Source organism: Hoplias malabaricus, chromosome Y (genome assembly GCF_029633855.1).
Source record: "Hoplias malabaricus isolate fHopMal1 chromosome Y, fHopMal1.hap1, whole genome shotgun sequence".
NCBI lineage: Eukaryota > Metazoa > Chordata > Actinopteri > Characiformes > Erythrinidae > Hoplias > Hoplias malabaricus.
The window spans coordinates 29,430,004-29,450,386 of NC_089820.1; the positions used below are offsets into that span (position 1 = coordinate 29,430,004).

At 44.4% G+C, this 20,383-nt stretch overlaps 1 protein-coding gene across 1 annotated transcript; it reads left to right on the forward strand.

The window, feature by feature from the left end:
* Positions 1-544: 544 nt before the first annotated feature.
* On the forward strand, positions 545-19,981 carry LOC136677939 (elongation factor 2-like). Its single transcript, XM_066655662.1, has 15 exons — positions 545-658; positions 6,962-7,176; positions 8,339-8,520; positions 8,980-9,191; positions 9,725-9,912; positions 10,033-10,138; positions 10,255-10,368; positions 10,542-10,680; positions 11,420-11,615; positions 13,109-13,367; positions 14,475-14,582; positions 16,425-16,778; positions 17,525-17,707; positions 18,147-18,279; positions 18,941-19,981. Exons 1-15 carry the CDS (start codon positions 656-658, stop codon positions 19,132-19,134), a joined length of 2,586 nt encoding a protein of 861 aa, XP_066511759.1. The 5' UTR covers positions 545-655; the 3' UTR covers positions 19,135-19,981.
* The last annotated feature ends 402 nt before the right edge of the window (positions 19,982-20,383 follow it).

Consider the following 20,383-nt stretch of genomic DNA (forward strand, 5'->3'; position numbering starts at 1 on the left):
CTCACAGTAAATGGTCCAAAATGTTTAGTAAATCCTCCCCAGGACCGCAAGAAGGCCGCAAGAAGGAGACAGGGTAATTTTGGATGAGCTATTTCACAGAGGTGTTGAAACATTTCTGTAAGGATTTGATGGAGGTTAAGGACTTTAGTGAGGTCTAATGAGGTCAAGGGGAGTATGTCAAATACCAGTAGGAATCCGAAAGGTAATAGATGGGGCTCTATCACTCCAGGAAACACAGGTCTATGGCTCCTGTGCGGCTTTAAACCCCTCTGGCTTACACTTGGCATTGGACATGCTAATGTTTATCTGCTCCAGAGCGTCCCATTACATTTCCAGTTTTTCTCCAGAGCCTGTAGCTTGTAAACTGTGTGCCTGGCTGAATCTAGTTGGGTTCTGAATTTCTTCTGAATCTGTCTACAAACCTTTGGACATTCATTTGGGGAGGTTATTTCCCCGCAGGAGAGCCTCAGGTAGCCTGTCCAGCTCCTCTGGACCCATATGACTCCTCCACATGACTCTCCACTGCTGCATAAACTAAGACTCGACGTCACCCTCTGCCTCTTTCCCCACAAAGTCCTCCAGCGGAGAGGAGCAGAGGAGCAGCCGCAGAGAGGAGCTCAGAGGCCGGACACAGCGCCGCAGGACACCCGCCATCATGGTGAGGACATTAACACTGACTTTAATCACTACAGACCACCATAACCCGACTTTAAAGAGCACGTATACTTCATAATGACAGGAATAGCAGGTGCTGTGTGATAGCTTCGACGATATTATGATTTCTAGTTTGATTTCATGTCAGTGACGTAATCACGGTCTGCTCGAGGGGATTTCATATCGTTTTATTATTATTTTTTTATTATTACTTTTTTATTACTAAGCATATTGTCAGTGGCTATGACGCATGGGTATTTTCAGAGTCCCCTCACGGATAGTAATACCCAATAAATATGTATTGACTTCTCTATTTATAATGTTTTATAATGACTAAGGCAGCATACACAGGCTTTTTTTGAGGTGGGTGTATAAATGTTTCCTTTAAGTACTCGGAGTACAAGTGTGCTGCGTTATTTTTGTGACAGAAATTGGAATAAAGTCCCCCCTCCCTTCAGAACCTTTCGCTGTTATAAATAGCACCGTCACGCCCACCGCGTTCATTAAAGTTTCATAGGCTCAGCTTGAGCAACAGCGGCTTGTTATTGATTATCCTTAGTGATAATTAAACGCGCTGGAGCAAATAAAAGTGTGTGTTTTTGTGTTAAACTCGACCTTCCCCTCATATCGCCCACCGTCGGCTTTCCTGGCACTGTGTCCGAACGCCTGGCAGTGGTTGATACCGCGTCTCTATCCCACCTCTATTCCGACAAGCAACCCACCCGTTTTCAGTATAAGCCCCGCCTACTTTTCCAAGCGTAGCTTGCGGTTGGTCAAAGCGCAACTGCTTTCTGCGCTGCGATTGGTTACTGAACTGTTGCTCGCAAATCACGATGCAGTGGGCGTGGCATGTTGGAATACGGGTAGAAAACAAATAACGCAGCATGAACCACCGCTTCACCACTGCGCAGGCGCAGAACTGGTTGCTTGTATGGTATGAAATGTTAATATGGACATATCTGGAGCATCAGTGACTGTAGTACCAAAGTATTATATATTTTATAAGCATTATCTTATCGTAAAGCATATATATATTTAATGTTCATATTATAATATAGCAATAATATTATTATAATAATTATATATTGTTATTATTATAGAACAATATGATCCACAGTATTATATTAATAAAGCATGATGTTATAGTTTATTACACAGCATTATACCATAGTGCAGCCTTTATTACAGTATTATATATTATTGTAGTACAGATTAATTTATGTGGTATTATATACCTTTATAGTACAGCCTTTGATAATGTATCATATTAAATTATAGTACAGTATTTAATACAATATTATATTACAGTACTTTATTATAGAATTAAAATACATAGTACATATTATACAATATTATATTTTATTACCGTAAAGGACACTATTACATATTATTATAGTAAATCATACTGTTCAAATGTGTGTTATATTTACAACCTATTCTCCAGAAGAATTTGAACATTTTCTAAAAATCCAATAAAAACAAGTAATTATCTTGAAGCTCTATTTAACAACAAAAGCCAAAGAAGATTTCTAATGTTGTCACTAAAAAACACAGTTGTATTTTTTAAATATAAGTACATTTAGTGTCTGACGCTTGCAACACACTCCAAAAAAGTTTAGAAACATACATGTTTCATACATACATGCGGTGCTCCTTTCTTCCTTTTTATATGATGCTGTAAGTGTTTGGGATCTGAGGAGATTAATTACTGCGTTTTGTGAGTGGAATTTTTACTCACTGTCAGTCAATGCACCACTTCAGCTGCTCAACAGTCTGTGGGCGCATTTTTATATTCAGGATGTGCCACAGGAGACAGATCTGGAACCGCAGGCCGGCTGGTCCAACACACACACTCTGTGTCTACAAAGCCATGATGTTGTAGCTCGTGTAGAAAAAGGCCAGACATTGTCTTGCTGAAATAACCATGAACTTTCTGGGAAAAGACGTTGTCTTGATGGCAGCATATGTCTCTCTAAAACTCACCATAGGCCTCCACATCAATGGTATCTGCACACATACGCAAGTCAGCCATGCAGTGGGCACTAATGCTCCCTCCACACCATTGGAGGCAGACGTTGGCATTTTCATCTTTCACTTATAATCCTTTGATGGCCATTTCATGATACAAAAACAAAGCATTGGTTTCCCCAAACAATAAAGGCGGAAGAAGCCTCGTCTATTGACACAAGCAGAATTTTCGTGTACACAGTGAGTTTAACGGTGTTAGCACTCTGATATTGTTTTAGTTCTATGACAGTAATTGACACCCTGCCTGAGATTAACCAAACATTGATTTTTTGTTTTAATTCTCCCTTAATAGCTTTTTAAGTGTTTTTACTATCTTTTATTTTGTAAATTCTTCTACTGTAATCTTTCTGTATTTCTCTGTAAAGCACTTTGAATTGCCAATGTGTATGAAAGCTGCTCTATAAATAAACTTGCCTTGCCCAGAAACATTGGGCACAAGGGCAGAACTAGAGTTGGGCAATTAATTGAAAACTAATCGAAATCAACATTCAGAACTTCTAATCAACACAATCTTGTCTGTATCAATTCTATAGATTATTTTTATTCTGTTATGTACCCACTGTGTGTTCATGTACTGTCCCTTTAAAACCAAGCTACCAAGCTGTAATCACATGATTCTACACCTAATGGAAGCAACCTAAACGCAGAGGCCAACCGAGCGACTCGAGCTCGTACCAAAGAAAGACGTCTGTGGTTTGGACGTGTTGTGTTTTGACTTTAATTTAAAAAACACTGAACAAAAAGAAGTCAAATGTAAACGCAAAACAGTTTAAAAAAAAAAAACAGTCTCAGCCAAAGCACTAGGCAGAACACTACCCTGAACAGAGTACCAGTGCATCACAGGGCATCACACACTCACACACTCACACCTGTGGACATTTTGTTAGTTTTTTGGACTGTGGGATTAAACAGGAGCACCTGGAGGAAACTCATGCAGACACAGGGAGAACACACCACACTCCTCACAGACAGTCACCCGGAGGAAACCCACACAGACAGAGAGAACACATCACACTCCTCACAGACAGTCACCCGGAGGAAACCCACGCAGACACAGAGAGAACACACCACACTCCTCACAGACAGTCACCCGGAGGAAACCCACGCAGACACAGGGAGAACACACCACACTCCTCACAGACAGTCACCCGGAGGAAACCCACGCAGACACAGGGAGAACACACCACACTCCTCACAGACAGTCACCCGGAGGAAACCCACACAGACACAGGGAGAACACACCACACTCCTCACAGACAGTCACCCGGAGGAAACCCACTCAGACACAGGGAGAACACACCACACTCCTCACATACAGTCAGCCGGAGGAAACCCACGCAGACACAGGGAGAACACACCACACTCCTCACACACAGTCACCCGGAGGAAACCCACGCAGACACAGAGAGAACATACCACACTCCTCACAGACAGTCACCTGGAGGAAACCCACGCAAACACAGGGAGAACACACCAAACTCCTCACAGACAGTCACCCGGAGGAAACCCACGCAGACACAGAGAGAACACACCACACTCCTCACAGACAGTCACCCGGAGGAAACCCACGCAGACACAGGGAGAACACACCACACTCCTCACAGACAGTCACCCGGGGGAAACCCGCGCAGACACAGAGAGAACACAACACACTCCTCACACACAGTCAGTCGGAGGAAACCCACGCAGACACAGAGAGAACACACCACGCTCCTCACACACAGTCACCCGGAGGAAACCCACGCAAACACAGGGAGAACACACCACACTCCTCACAGACAGTCATCTGGAGGAAACTGACACAGACACAGGGAGAACACACCACACTCCTCACAGACAGTCACCCGGAGGAAACCCACACAGACACAGGGAGAACACACCACACTCCTCACAGACAGTGAACCGAGACAGGGTTTGAAGCCACAGCCCCAGGACCCTGGATCTTTGCACAATGGATTGTCAGGCTTCATTTCGTAATCATTTTTTGACAGTAGACTCCCAAAGTACACAATGTGGGTGTTCTCATAGCAGTAGCACGACAGTTTCTAATGAAGTGCAGTCTGAGGGCTAGAAGGTCACACTGTTTCTACATTGATTTCTATCCTTGTGTGACACAGACTGAGAACTCTCTGGAGTTTTTTTTACAGTAAAGTTACATAAAGGTTCAAACGAATGAATAAATAACAGGTTCCTATTTTCAATGCATTTTACAAAATATCACAAATTTACAATAAAAATAAAAATAAAAAAGGCATGTACCAATGACTCAGTCGGTGATTCTAACACTAATGTGATTAACGTCTCTGTGGTTGTTGTAGTTGTGTTTAATATAATAAAAAAGGCAGTATCCAGAGCCATAGAAAGTCAAGTGAAGTATAACTTAATCCAATAGGTTTCTAGATGAACCGCAAAATTCTGTGAAGCCAGTGAACACCAAACTACACGATCTAATGGAGCTATTTTTAGTTGCAGATCACCTCGTGAACTTGAAACTCACCCACTCACATGCAGCCTCGTGTGCACTGATCTTAGGGGTGGGGGTTTCTACACCTCTATAGATAGAGAGACTGATCCAGTACGTCTTCTGAAATCAAGGGCATTAATAGGGTGTGGGTTCCCTCTTTGCTGCAGTAACAGTCTCTGCTCTTCTGGGATAATCTTCACATTAGATTCGGAGCAATTCTTTGAGGATTAAACGGCCTGCAGCCACGGGAACATCAGTGAGGTCTGGGACTGGTGTTGGATCATTGGTTTTTGATGACAAACGCCACTCCAACTCACCCCAAAGATTTTGGATGATGCTCCATCTCTCCAGCGAACACAGAGCGACTGCTGTGGGACTGTGTAGTCCTCTTGCTGACACTGGGCAGTGGGCAGAGGGACATTAAACACATGGGTAGCTTCTGAGCAAGCGATTTCAGTCCATTCTTTTCTATGAAGATCCTATGAGCTTTGTCGACAAAACTGAACATCAGCTTCCACAAACAGTCCCCTTTAAATATCAGGTGTACAAATAGATTTTAAAGCATTTTTTGTGTAAAGTATGATTATAATTTAAAATTCAAACATTCTCCTGTTTTTTGTCATTTTACGATGACAGTTTTGTCGTTTTAAAAATGAAAATTGTCATTTTATTCAACAAAAATAACTTAAAAATATTATAGTGTAAAAATGGCGAGTGAGGAACCTTTTGGTTGCTGCATTCGTTATGAGTTCCATTCCTTATGAGCACTTTTGGTTTAGACGATTTAAAGATGGCAATTTTGATGTTATGTTAGTGATCGTGAACATGGCATAATACTTCATCTTTAGGTTATTTTTTGCTAAATAAAATGACAGTTGTCATTTTTAATACTATGCAACATTCATTGATTAATTATGTGTAACCCTTATCCAGTTCAGGGTTGTGGTGGGTCCGGAGCCTACCTGGAATCATTGGGCGCAATGCGGGAACACACCCTGGAGGGGGCGCCAGTCCTCACAGGGCGACACACTCTCACATTCACTCACACACTGGCACCCGGAGGAAACCCACACAGACACAGGGAGAACACACCACACTCCTCACAGACAGTCACCCGGAGGAAACCCACGCAGACACAGAGAGAACACACCACACTCCTCACAGACAGTCACCCAGAGGAAACCCACGCAGACACAGGGAGAACACACCACACTCCTCACAGACAGTCACCCGGAGGAAACCCACACAGACACAGAGAGAACACACCACACTCCTCACAGACAGTCACCCAGAGCGGGACTCGAACCCACAACCTCCAGGACCCTGACAGCAACACTACCTGCTGCACCACCGTGCTGCTCTACTAGGAAACATTTACAATAAAATAACAAAAGTTAATATTTGAATTGAACAAAAAACACTTTATAACTTATCTCTACATCTGATTTTTCTCTCACCATGAGGTGTAAAGTCTTCCCATAAAAGTAGAAGTTATTACTACAGTAAAGTGATTTTGGGATGGGGTGGGGGTGAGGAAATACTGGACGAGGAGGAGTCCACAATCTTTAGGCCGTGAAGGGTATTTGTTCCAGATCCGATGGTTTCATCTCTTCATAGAGAGATGTTTTCTGCGTTGATTTATTTGCTGATGCCTTCAGTCAATAAACATCTGAAACACCTAAAGAGAAATATAGCTCAGTGGAAAAATGAATCAATAGAGCATTTGTTTGTTGTGAATTCCTTGAGTCTCGTTTTGGCAAAGCTACTCAGATCTAAAAATCTCTCCCTCTCTCTCTCTCTCTCTCCCACCCCCAGGTGAACTTTACAGTAGACCAGATCAGGGAGATCATGGACAAAAAGTCCAATATCAGGAACATGTCTGTGATCGCCCATGTGGACCACGGCAAGTCCACTCTCACCGACTCGCTCGTGTGTAAGGCAGGCATCATCGCCTCTGCTCGAGCGGGAGAGACCAGATTCACAGACACGAGAAAAGACGAACAGGAAAGGTGCATCACCATCAAGTCAACGTAGGTATTCCGACCTGCCTCGAGGTCAACACCAAGGACCAGCGCCTTCTCTCTCACAGCAGAGTTATTAAAAGAGCTGCTGGTCACTTCAGTATCGACTGAAAACATCCATGAAAATGAACATAATTAATGTAGCTACCAACTGAAAGACTCGCTTTGTGCATGAAATCCTGTTTCCACTGTACAGAGGAAAACGGCAGGGGCTGCAGAGACAACACAGGGGTTGGACAGTGAAAGTGAAACACCTGTCATTGTAGTGTGGGAGGTTTCAGGGCTAAACTGGAGCAGCCTGGTGGACAATCTTCATTAACTCCACACTGCACCAGTAAGACCATGTGCATCCAATGGTTCAAACACTGTGTCCTGAAGGCGGTGCCGTGTATCAGGACGACAATGCACCAATACACACAGCGAGACTGGTGAAAGACTGGTTTGATGAACATGAAAGTGAAGTGGAACATCTCCCATGGCCTGCACAGTCACCAGATCTAAATATTATTGAGCCACTTTGGGGTGTTTTGGAGGAGTGAGTCAGGAAACGTTTTCCTCCACCAGCATCACGTAGAGACCTGGCCACTATCCTGCAAGAAGAATGGCTTCAAATCCCTCTGACCACTGTGCAGGACTTGTGTATGTCATTCCCAAGACCAACTGACGCTGTATCGGCCACAAAAGGAGGCCCTACACCGCACTAATACATTACTGTTGTCTAAAACCAGGTGTTTCACTTTCATTGTCCAACCCCTGTATGAGCGAGCATTTAACATAGAATCTGGCGTAACCACCCCATAACATAATTTGGGAAAACAACAATTTTATCCCATAATGAGGCCAAACTGGCTCCACCTACGCCACTAGCTACATTTGATCCTGGCGCATGGAGACGGGTTCTTTTTTAGTACCTGCTTGTTTGTGGTTCCAAGCGAGCGGAGCAGGGACTAAACCGTGATGCTAAATGTTAGTAAATCTGCCCCCTGGCTTCATATTTATTTACTGATGCTGTGAAACCATGATCACGTAGCTGCGCAGTGTGTTTCTGTGTTTGTAAAAGTTGCCGTCATGAGTCCTGAGAGCTGATTTCCTGGGCTGATAAACTGTGCCCTCAATTTCTATTCCAAATGAATGAATGATTAAAAGCCTTCATGTGTTATCTTCATGGCAGAGCTATCTCTCTGTACTACGAGCTCAGCGAGAACGACTTGGCCTTCATCAAGCAGTGCAAGGACGGCTGTGGTTTCCTCATAAACCTGATCGACTCTCCAGGACACGTGGACTTCTCGTCGGAGGTGACGGCTGCTCTGAGGGTCACAGACGGGGCTCTCGTCGTAGTAGACTGTGTGTCAGGTACGGCTTGATATGGAGTTACAATAAATAAAAAACATATATTATTTTTTTGTTTCTAAAAGGTAGCAGTTGTGAGTAAGTGAAGGACAAAGGGTGATTCCAGATGTTTCTCCTGATCGTATGGATTCGTTAAATCTACAGCACACTTCATTTAACTCAATAAAGTAATTATTAACCCATAAAAACTGGGACTAGAGGATAACCTCAAATAACACTAGACTGTCACGAGGAGGACACACAGACACACACACACACACAAAACTTTTGCACACTGCTGTATGTGTAAAAATGTGTTGTTTACGTAGGTGACACTGACGTTATAAATAAATACCTGCAGTAAAGTGTTTATCATCGTGCTGATGCTGAGTGACCGCGACCCTGAACTGGATAAGCGGTTACAGATAATGAATGAATGAATGAATGAATGAATGATGCTATGTGTTTCAATGTGTGCCGCAGGTGTGTGTGTGCAGACGGAGACCGTTTTGAGGCAGGCCATTGCAGAACGCATCAAACCCGTCTTGATGATGAACAAGATGGACCGTGCCCTGCTGGAGCTGCAGCTGGAGCCGGACGAGCTCTTTCAGACCTTTCAGCGCATCGTGGAGAACGTCAACGTCATCATCTCCACCTACGGAGAAGGAGAACATGGACCAATGGGCAACATCATGGTACTAATCACCTAATATAATCTTAATCACTAATTAAACACAAACATTTTATAAAATTCAGAGAAGGTTTCCTCACAGTTCTCCGATCTGTCCGCACACTGGAAGAAGCTCTGGTGTTTGTACACAGAGCTAGCTCAGTAAATAGGGAACAAACAAATAGAGGTCTCTCTCTGCTTGGCTGGCTGAGTTACAGTTACATTACTTAAGATGGGACTGACTCAAAGAGATTCCCAACTTCAGGAGTCTAACGGTCCATGAAAGTAAACACAGAGTGAAAGCGCTACAAAACTAAACAGCTTGAGTTACAAATGAGTAAAAATGAAACAACAAGATACAGTCGCTTTTTACTCACACACACTGCTCCACCTTAAAAGATGCACAGCTTCTGAATGCAAAACAAAAACAAGGGGATGTGTGTTCTGCTGTGAGGAGAACACTAAGTGACAGTTATGGCCAAGTTACCGAACAAAAGCCCAGGTTGTTGATCATGGCCCGGTGTAACGCTGTAAACCCGTGCTGCACTGCGTTCTCAGGTGGATCCAGTTGTGGGGACAGTAGGGTTTGGCTCTGGTCTCCACGGCTGGGCCTTCACCCTCAAGCAGTTTGCTGAGATGTATGTGGCCAAGTTTGCTGCCAAAGGTGAAAAGAAGAAAGGTGATATCAACCCAGCGGAGCGCTGTAAGAAGGTGGAAGAGATGATGAAGAAGCTGTGGGGAGACAAGTGAGAGCAGACTTACTTCAGAGTGTATTCAGCATCTGAGATTTATGTTCTGTTTTTGAATTTTAAAAATATATCAGGACATTTTCAATTTAATTCAGTGTATCATTTTGGTTTCCTCAGGTTCTTTGACCCTTCCAATGGAAAATTCAGCAAAACAGCAACTAATGCAGAGGGCAAGAAGCTCCCACGCACTTTCTGTCAACTCGTCTTAGATCCCATCTTTAAGGTGTGTATTAACAGAGCCACCTCTGCCTAAAAACGCCGAACAGTTATTTCATTAAAACGAACATGTATTAAAAGCTTTTATTCCGTCAGTGGTGACTTTTTAAATGTTCTGTAAAGGTCTTTGACGCCATCATGAACTTCAGGAAAGAGGAGACACAGAAACTAATTGAAAAACTGAATGTAAAACTTGACACTGAGGACAAGGAGAAGGAAGGGAAGCAACTTCTTAAGGTGAAATTAACTTTTAAGTCTCAGGTTTTCAGTTACAAGTAAAAATTATCACTTTTTCCAAAAATATAGACCTTTCGCTTTTGAGAATAAAGTCAAGATTTTAAGGAAAAAGTACAATATTTTGAGAAAACGTATTTGTACCCACTGTATGTACGAGTTTGTGTTGGGTCCAGGCTGTGATGCGGCGCTGGTTGCCAGCAGGTGATGCTCTGCTGCAGATGATTACCATCCACCTTCCCTCACCCGTCACGGCTCAGAGATACCGCTGTGAGCTGCTGTATGAAGGCCCTGGGGATGACGAGTCAGCCATGGGTTAGTTACATTTCTGTGAGGATCTTATGGTTTCCAGCCATGATAATATACAACGCTCCAGTGCAGCTGTCTGTCTCCATCAGCCTCTGTTCTCCAGCTGGAAGGGCAAAACGTAGTCTCTGGCATCTGCTGAATAAATGCACTGTTCTTTATTTTAATAGGGTCATATTCTCACATTTTCCACAAGGGAACATAGTTCAGATTCTCACTGAAACATCTATGACCTGCACTGGTCAAAATACCACAAGAATTAAACCCCACAGCAGCATCCTCCCCCTGTCTGAACGGCCCGGTTCAGAGCGCCTGTTCCTTTAAATGATAATGAGCCGCTCGCTGTTCACCCCGACCCCGAGCGCACAGCAGTGAGGAGCGAGGAGCAGAAGCTCTGGTTTTTTTCTTTGTTTTACTCAGTGCTTATTTCTCCGCGCTTGTTGTTGTGTCTGTTTTGCTGTGTTAAATCTCGTCTTTGCACTCTCACATAAACACAGGTCCAGCACTGTGATTGGACAGGCTCAGACAAAGGGGGCGGGACAATAATAAAGAGTCGACACTATGTAAGAAACATGGCTCATAGGCAGCCCAAAATAAGCTGACTGGGTTTTATTATTAATATGCACATGAACTGAAGAATGGATGTTCCCTTCAAAGCCAATAGAAGATTTGTTGACAACCCTTTCTTACTGTAGCGGCTACATTTAGAGACACTTCTAACCTTGTTTCTAACACATGCCCCTCTCAGGCATCAAGAACTGTGACCCTAAAGCCCCACTGATGATGTATGTCTCCAAAATGGTGCCTACCACCGACAAGGGCAGGTTCTACGCCTTTGGTCGTGTGTTCTCTGGAATTGTTGCCACTGGGCAAAAGGTGCGCATCATGGGCCCAAACTATACACCAGGGAAGAAGGAGGACTTATACCTGAAGCCAATCCAAAGGTAAGTTGCCTTTCACCATGTATGTATTCACTAAGGTCACAGTATTTAAAATTATATGATACTCTTTCTTGCCCTCGGTTAATTACAAAAGGTGTCCCTCAAGGGTCAATACTAGGCCCTACGTTGTTTCTTCTATATATTAATTCTATTCCCCTTGCCGCTGGTAATGCTTTCATTCATTTATATGCTGATGACACCATCTTATATGCTACTGGTACTTCCTCTGAATCTGTGTTGACAACAATCTGTTCAACCCCAGGTCTAGTCTTGTCCTTAGATCAAGCTAAAAATCCCTAAAACATACACTTGCTATGGCTCCTCTTCATTTCAATGAACTCACAGCTGGAACACACTTAAAAAATTACTCTCAAACTGGAATCTTTAATCTCAATTTTTAATTTTAAAAATCACATTATGAAGATTTGTATTGATACTTGCACCTGCTTTAACACTAACTAAACGTTTGTTTCATCATTTTTATTGTCTGTATGTATGTATGTGTATTCACGTAGCTCATGCTGCTTGCCGTTGTAAATAAGAACTTGTTCTTAATGACTTGCCTGGTTAAATTAAAGGTTAAATAAATAAATGTATCTGAGAGGAGCCTGAAAATAAAAAGCAGTTATTTATTCATTCATTCATTCATAAGGGTCTGTAACCGTTATCCAGTTCAGGGTCGTGGTGGGTCGGGAGCCAGAATCATTCGGTACAAGGCAGGAACACACCCAGGAGGGGTGCCGGTCCTTCACAGGGCGACACACTCACACCTATGAACACTTTTGAGTTGCCAATCCACCTACAAACATGTGGACACCCACACAGGCACAGAGAGAATTCACCACACTCCTCACAGACAGTCACCCGGAGGAAACCCACGCAGACACAGAGAGAACACACCACACTCCTCACAGACAGTCACCCGGAGGAAACCCACGCAGACACAGGGAGAACACACCACACTCCTCACAGACAATCACCCGGAGGAAACCCACGCAGACATAGAGAGAACACACCACACTCCTCACAGACAGTCACCCGGAGAAAACCCACGCAGACACAGGGAGAACAGACCACACTCCTCACAGACAGTCACCCGGAGGAAACCCATGCAGACACAGGGAGAACACACCACACTCCTCACAGACAATCACCCGGAGGAAACCCACGCAGACACAGGGAGAACACACCACACTCCTCACAGACAGTCACCTGGAGGAAACCCACACAGACACAGGGAGAACACACCACACTCCTCACAGACAATCACCAGGAGGAAACCCACGCAGACACAGGGAGAACACACCACACTCTTCACAGACAATCACCCGGAGGAAACCCATGCAGACACAGAGAGAACACACCACACTCTTCACAGACAGTCACCCGGGAGGGGACTTGAACCCACAACCTACCGGATCCTGGAGCTGTGACAGAGACATGACCTGCTGCACCACAGGTATTAAATATATACATTCATTTTTATTTCCTTGCAGAACTATCCTGATGATGGGCCGCTACGTGGAACCCATTGAAGACGTGCCCTGTGGGAACATCGTGGGGCTGGTTGGCGTTGATCAGTTTTTAGTGAAGACTGGCACCATCAGCACCTTTGAACATGCTCACAACTTGCGTGTGATGAAGTTCAGTGTTAGTCCTGTGGTGCGTGTGGCTGTGGAAGCCAAAAACCCAGCAGATCTTCCAAAGCTGGTGGAAGGCCTTAAACGCCTGGCCAAGTCTGACCCCATGGTTCAGGTAAACACTGAGAGCTCACTCGCAAAAACAAAGGCAATGAAATTCCACTGGGGTGGTCCTGAGCACCTTTCAATGAAGCCACATAATTGTACAATAATCCTCTGCAATTCTTAAGGTCCCCCTCAGGTCATTGATTAATCTCATCTGCTACTCCTGCAACTCCTCACTGTTTATCAATGTTACAGATGCGGAAGTTACTTCCAAGAACAAAATCTCCAAATGCATTAAAGCAACACTGAGTAGTATTTCTTACCTTAAAATTACAGCTTCAAAATCATTGTGATGCTCCATTGAGCTGTTAAAGGGCCTCTGTTGATGCTTCTCCAGGCTCAGCACTGCAGAAACTACACTATGTAACTTTTGGAGGAGGATAGGAAACAACCCTACCTACCCCTTCATGATTTCAGAAGAAATCTGTGAATTACACTCTTACACTTGGGGAGCCCAAAAATATAGAATATTTTCTAGTGTTGCTTTATTTGTTTTATTGTGTCCCTCTCTCTCTCTCTCGCTATCTTACATATTCACTCGCCAAGTGATGTTTACATAGGTAGCGAACGGCTCTCTGGGCTCCAGCTGATGTTGAGCCGGGGGACTGGGTGTAATCGATTAAAAATAATGTGGACTACATGATAAAACTCATATCACTCAAAATACACACTGTACCATGTTATTACAACCATAAAGTGTAACTTGGGTGGTACTCTTGCCGTTATAACTACAGCAACCAACAGTAAAGCACTTATTACCAGAAGTGAGCTAATCCGGCTAAAGTTAGCTGCTGCAAACCCTGGCTCAGTGCTCAGTGCCATATAATGTCTGTACCGTGAATACCGAGCGAGATTCTTCTTGTAGATAGGAGATATGTGCCATAAATCGTTACGTTACAGTTTCTAAACGGAAATGCTCAGCCATGGCACTGACTCCTCTTTTCACACCTTATACGTCTTTCAGAATGTAAACAAAACACACACACATTTGGACCTCAGGACCGTGCTGGTACCTTCTAAGCTACATTCACAGTTTGTACCCTTTGTACCTTATTTAACAACACTTTACCTGCACAGGGCTTTTCTCTGATATTGCAGTTTCTGTTTGCTTTCCCAGTGCATTATTGAGGAGTCTGGGGAGCACATTGTGGCTGGTGCCGGAGAGCTCCATCTGGAAATCTGCCTAAAAGACCTGGAAGAAGATCATGCTTGTATCCCTCTGAAGGTAGAGCTCGTCGGTCAGGCACAGACACTAAAACTATATCTTTAGTTCTTGTCTGTAAAGTCCTTTACTACCCAAGCTGGGAACTGAACCCTAGTCTTCCATATGTAACATGGCGGACGATATACCTTTATATGTTGTGGTAGTTTTAGTTCCACAGCTTTTTCTGACTGACAGTTAAAATGATTCTCAGTCAGAGTGACACACTGGGGCTTCAGGGGCGGGGTCTGCAGGGTCTTAGGGTCCTGGGTTCCTCCTCGGGTCACTGTGTGTGAGGATTGTAGTGTGTTTTCTCTGTGTCTGTGTGGGTTTCCTGTGGTTCCTTGTGGAGTGAGTGTGTGAAACTGTCCATAGGTGTGAGTGACTGGGTGAGTGTGTGACAGTGACTGGGTGAGTGTGTGAAACTGTCCATAGGTGTGAGTGACTGTGTGAATGTGTGAGTGACTGGGTGAGTGTGTGTATGACTAAGTGAGTGTGTGAGTGACTGGGTGAGTGTGTGAAATTGTCCATAGGTGTGAGTGACTGGGTGAGTGTGTGTATGACTAAGTGAGTGTGTGAGTGACTGGGTGAGTGTGTGAAACTGTCCATAGGTGTGAGTGACTGGGTGAGTGTGAGAGAGTGACTGGGTGAGTGTGTGTATGACTAGGTGAGTGTGTGAGTGACTGGGTGAGTGTGTGAAACTGTCCATAGGTGTGAGTGACTGTGTGAATGTGTGAGTGACTGGGTGAGTGTGTGAAACTGTCCATAGGTGTGAGTGACTGTGTGAATGTGTGAGTGATTGGGTGAGTGTGTGAAACTGTCCATAGGTGTGAGTGACTGTGTGAATGTGTGAGTGACTGGGTGAGTGTGTGAAACTGTCCATAGGTGTGAGTGACTGGGTGAGTGTGTGAGAGTGACTTGGTGAGTGTGTGTATGACTAAGTGAGTGTGTGAGTGACTGGGTAAGTGTGTGTATGACTAAGTGAGTGTGTGAGTGACTGGGTGAGTGTGTGAAACTGTCCATAGGTGTGAGTGTGTGGGTGAGTGTGTGAGAGTGACTTGGTGAGTGTGTGTATGACTAAGTGAGTGTGTGAGTGACTGGGTGAGTGTGTGAAACTGTCCATAGGTGTGAGTGTGTGGGTGAGTGTGTGAAACTGGCTATAGGTGTGAGTGACTGGGTGAATGTGTGAGTGACTGAGTGAGTGTGTGAAACTGTCCATAGGTGTGATTGACTGGGTCAGTGTGTGAGAGTGACTGGGTGAGTGTGTGAAATTGTCCATAGGTGTGAGTGACTGGGTGAGTATGTGAAACTGTCCATAGGTGTGAGTGACTGGGTGAATGTGTGAGTGACTGGGTGAGTGTGTGAAACTGGCTATAGGTGTGAGTGACTGTGTGAGTGTGTGTATGACTAGGTGAGTGTGTGAGTGACTGGACGAGTGTGTGAAATTGTCCATAGGTGTGAGTGACTGGGTGAGTGTGTGAAACTGTCCATAGATGTGAGTGACTGGGTGAGTGTGTGAAACTGTCCATAGATGTGAGTGACTGGGTGAGTGTGTGAAATTGTCCATAGGTGTGAGTGACTGGGTGAGTGTGAGAGAGTGACTGGGTGAGTGTGTGTGTGACTAGGTGAGTGTGTGAGTGACTGGGTGAGTGTGTGAAACTGTCCATAGGTGTGAGTGACTGGGTGAGTGTGAGAGAGTGACTGGGTGAGTGTGTGTATGACTAGGTGAGTGTGTGAGTGACTGGGTGAGTGTGTGAAACTGTCCATAGATGTGAGTGACTGGGTGAGTGTGTGAGTGACTGGGTGAGCACTGACTGTTTCCTTGTTTGTGACGCGGTTCTTAAACACCGATTGGCTTTTTTACAGAAATCCGATCCAGTCGTGTCATATCGTGAGACAGTGAGCGATGACTCTGATCAGGTTTGTTTGTCCAAGTCTCCGAACAAGCACAACCGTCTGTACATGAAGGCTCGGCCCTTGACGGACGGCCTGGCTGAGGACGTGGATAAAGGCGATGTGACGGCGAGGCAAGAGCTGAAGCAGAGAGCGCGATACTTGGCTGAGAAATACGAGTGGGAGGTAGCCGAGGCCCGTAAGATTTGGTGCTTCGGACCAGACGGAACGGGACCCAACATCCTGGTGGATATCACAAAGGGAGTCCAGTATCTGAATGAGATCAAGGACAGCGTGGTGGCTGGTTTCCAGTGGGCGACCAAAGAGGTGAGGAAGCCCACAAGGTTCTGCACGGCTCTTATGTCAGGCACCGAAACACCAATCCAGTGCAGCGTTTGGATAATGACAGGAATTTTAATTCAAGCTGTAAATCAAATCAAATTTATTTGTAAAGCACTTTTTACAACTGATGATGTCACAAAGCAGCTTCACAGAATTCCAGGGATGACAACGTTTAAGATGAGACGTAAAACCCCCAGATGAGAGAGGCCAGGGGCGACAGTGGCAAGGAAAACTCCCTCAGAGCTGAGGAAGAAAACACCCTACCCTCATACCACATAGTAGCGGTAGCAGTAATAGTTAGGAGTCCATGAATACTTCAGTGGAGGGTGGGCAGCTAATCCAAGGCAAGGAACAGCTCAATGGAAATCCAAGGGACATCCCATTTGTTGGTGCAGATTCTAGAGGAAAGGCATTCTTCAGAGCCATTGCTGTAGTTAGTCTAATTTAATATTCAATAATCAGTCAAAAATATTATAGTCCATAATAAAGTGGCTCTTAATTTACCCACTGAATAACTACCTCAGCCATCATTGTAACCACTCTCTCCGCACTCGTTGTGTGTTTCACTCGGATTAACCCTGTCTTTGAGTGCTCACAAACATATCCCCCACATTTTAGGGCTCCATGTCCCCAAAATAATGTGCACAAGCACTGAACAAGTGATGTATTTTAAAAACATGTCTCCTTCAAATAATTAACTGCAAGGACATGATTTAAATGTACCTCTGTAGGGAGCTCTGTGCGAGGAGAACATGAGGTCAGTGAGGTTTGACATCCATGACGTCACGCTGCACGCTGATGCCATCCACAGAGGAGGCGGTCAGATCATTCCCACCGCTCGAAGGGTCCTGTACGCCTCTGTTCTGACCGCACAGCCCAGACTAATGGAGCCCATTTACCTGGTGGAGATTCAGGTGAGTTAATGTCCTTGCTGAAGGACATGACCTAGTGCTTAGGCTACACTTCAAACACGTACTCTATACATTCAGAGGTTTGTAGACACTCCCCCATCATTGGGACTTTGTTCTCTGGAGTGATGGAGCTCCATCCAATGCCTTTGGGATGAGTCCGGGTGATTTATGTCCATTTATGATCCAGAATTAATTCTCAAATATCAGTATCTGACCTCTGTGAAGTGTTCATGGCTGACTGCAATCAAATCCTCACAGAGATATTATTAAAGCTTATCTAAAGCGTTCCCAGAAGCTGTTACTGCAGCATCAGATTGAATACTGTTATTTGAAATGCTGTATGAGCAAGTGTCCACAAACTTCCATACGTGATAAACTGAACCGTACGTAATAAACTGAAGAATGTCACACTGAAATCTGTCATCACCAACACTGGGTCCAGTGTCCAGAGCAGGTGGTGGGAGGTATCTATGGCGTCCTGAACAGGAAGAGAGGACACGTCTTTGAAGAGTCTCAAGTGGCAGGAACACCTATATTCATTGTGAAGGCGTACCTCCCTGTAAACGAATCATTTGGTAAGTGAAACATGCACTCATTCACACACTCATCCAGTCATTCACACGTTTACCCTCATTCACTCACACCTTCACACCTGTGGACATTTTCACACATTCACCCAGTCACTCAATCCCGTTCACACCTTTGGACAACTTTGCTTTCACCCAGTCACTCACTCAAACACTCACCCAGCAGAAGCAATTTGCAGCCTGATCTTTGTCCCATGTGCAGTTAAAGGAGCAGTATGTAATTTTTACCTTAAAATTACAGCCTCAAAATCTTTGTGACGCTCCACTGAGCTGTAACAGGGAGGACAGAGCATTGGGCACAGCACTGCAGAAACTGTACTATGTAATATTTGAGAAGGGTAGCAAGCCACCCGCCTCCCTCCCACTCCCCCTTTGATTTCAGCACAGTGCTTTAAAAGTGTATTTCACTAGGGGGAGCCAGAAAATCCCAAACCTTACCTAGTGTTTCTTTAAAAACTCAGAGAGACACCAACTCACTGGGCACACCAACACCATTCAGTGATATTCTTAGTAATTATTCAGTCCGTAGCTGTCTGGATACAGAAATGTGGTCTCTGTCTAGTCACGTTACCTGGACAAACACTCTCCTCTGAGGAGGACACTAACAATCCACACGTCTGTTTCTCTAACGCCCAACTCCTTTGTCCAGGGTTCACAGCAGACCTGAGGTCCAACACCGGAGGACAGGCCTTTCCTCAGTGTGTGTTTGATCACTGGCAGATTCTCCCCGGAGACCCCTACGACGCCAACAGCAGACCCGCGCAGGTCGTGGCTGAGACCCGCAAGCGCAAAGGCCTGAAAGAGGGAATCCCAGCTTTAGACAACTTCCTGGACAAATTATAATTTTCCCGGACGATCAAAAAATTAACATCTAAGCAACCGTTAGCTCTCACACTCGCGGTGTTCCTTATCAATGTTGTGATAAAGCTAAAGTGTACAATATCTTTACATTGAGCACAATGAAATGGTGAGACATGACAGAGCTTGAGTTTCTCACACTGCGCAATCTTCACTGCAAATAAAAAACAAAGCACCTCAAGTTACGTGAACAGTCTACGGCTCCGGCTGAATTTTTAGCAGTTGCTTTAAAAACAAACCTCACTACAGTACGGAGTTCCACAGAAGTCATGCTTGGCCTGTAGAGTTTGGGATTACAATAAGAATTAAAAGTATAAGAGCTGTTTTGAAATCATTAAATGACATCTCAAGTACCATCTGTTCCAAAACCTGAGGCGATACTACATCCCTCAGCTTTTTTTCTTCTAATCCTGCTAAACTGAGACATCTCCATACTACACATCCTCTAATATTCTCAATATCAATGAACTGAATGAGCAAGACATGACAGAAGGTGTGGGACACTCAGGTGTATTTTATTAGGTGTACAAATAAGTATTAAAGTGTTTTTGTTCATTCATTTATTGTCTGTAACTCTTATCCAGTTCAGGGCAGCGGTGGGTCCAGAGCACACCACGCTCCTCACAGACAGTCACCCAGAGGAAACCCACGCAGACACAGAGAGAACACACCACACTCCTCACAGACAGTCACCCGGAGGAAACCCACGCAGACACAGAGAGAACACACCACACTCCTCACAGACAGTCAACAAGTCACAATATCACAATATTGATTTTTTTTATATATCATTTTAAGAATTATGATATTATCGTGAAAGGTATGATATGGCACAGCCCTACTCATGATCCCCATCTGTAACTGGTCTAAACCCACACTCACATGGACGTTTGGACACAGTATTGTCCCCAAGAACAGAACAAACCCATCACAGTCTTCTCCAGCTTTTTCCTGATGGAGCTCAGAACCAATGCAGTGCCCAATAAACTCTCAACTCGCCGCTTTCATACTGCTTCATTTTTAATGCTACCCAACAGTTACGACAAAAGAACAGGATGCTTGAATTTTTACAAAAAAAGTGCTTTAAATCTTATTTGTACACCTAATACACACACACACACTACCGTGCAGAAGTCTTATGCCCCTAAGATAGTGATATATATTTAAACTAAAGCCTCTCAGTGAGTGTGGGGCTGGTATAAAGTTATATGTAATCACAGTAAACACAGACTAA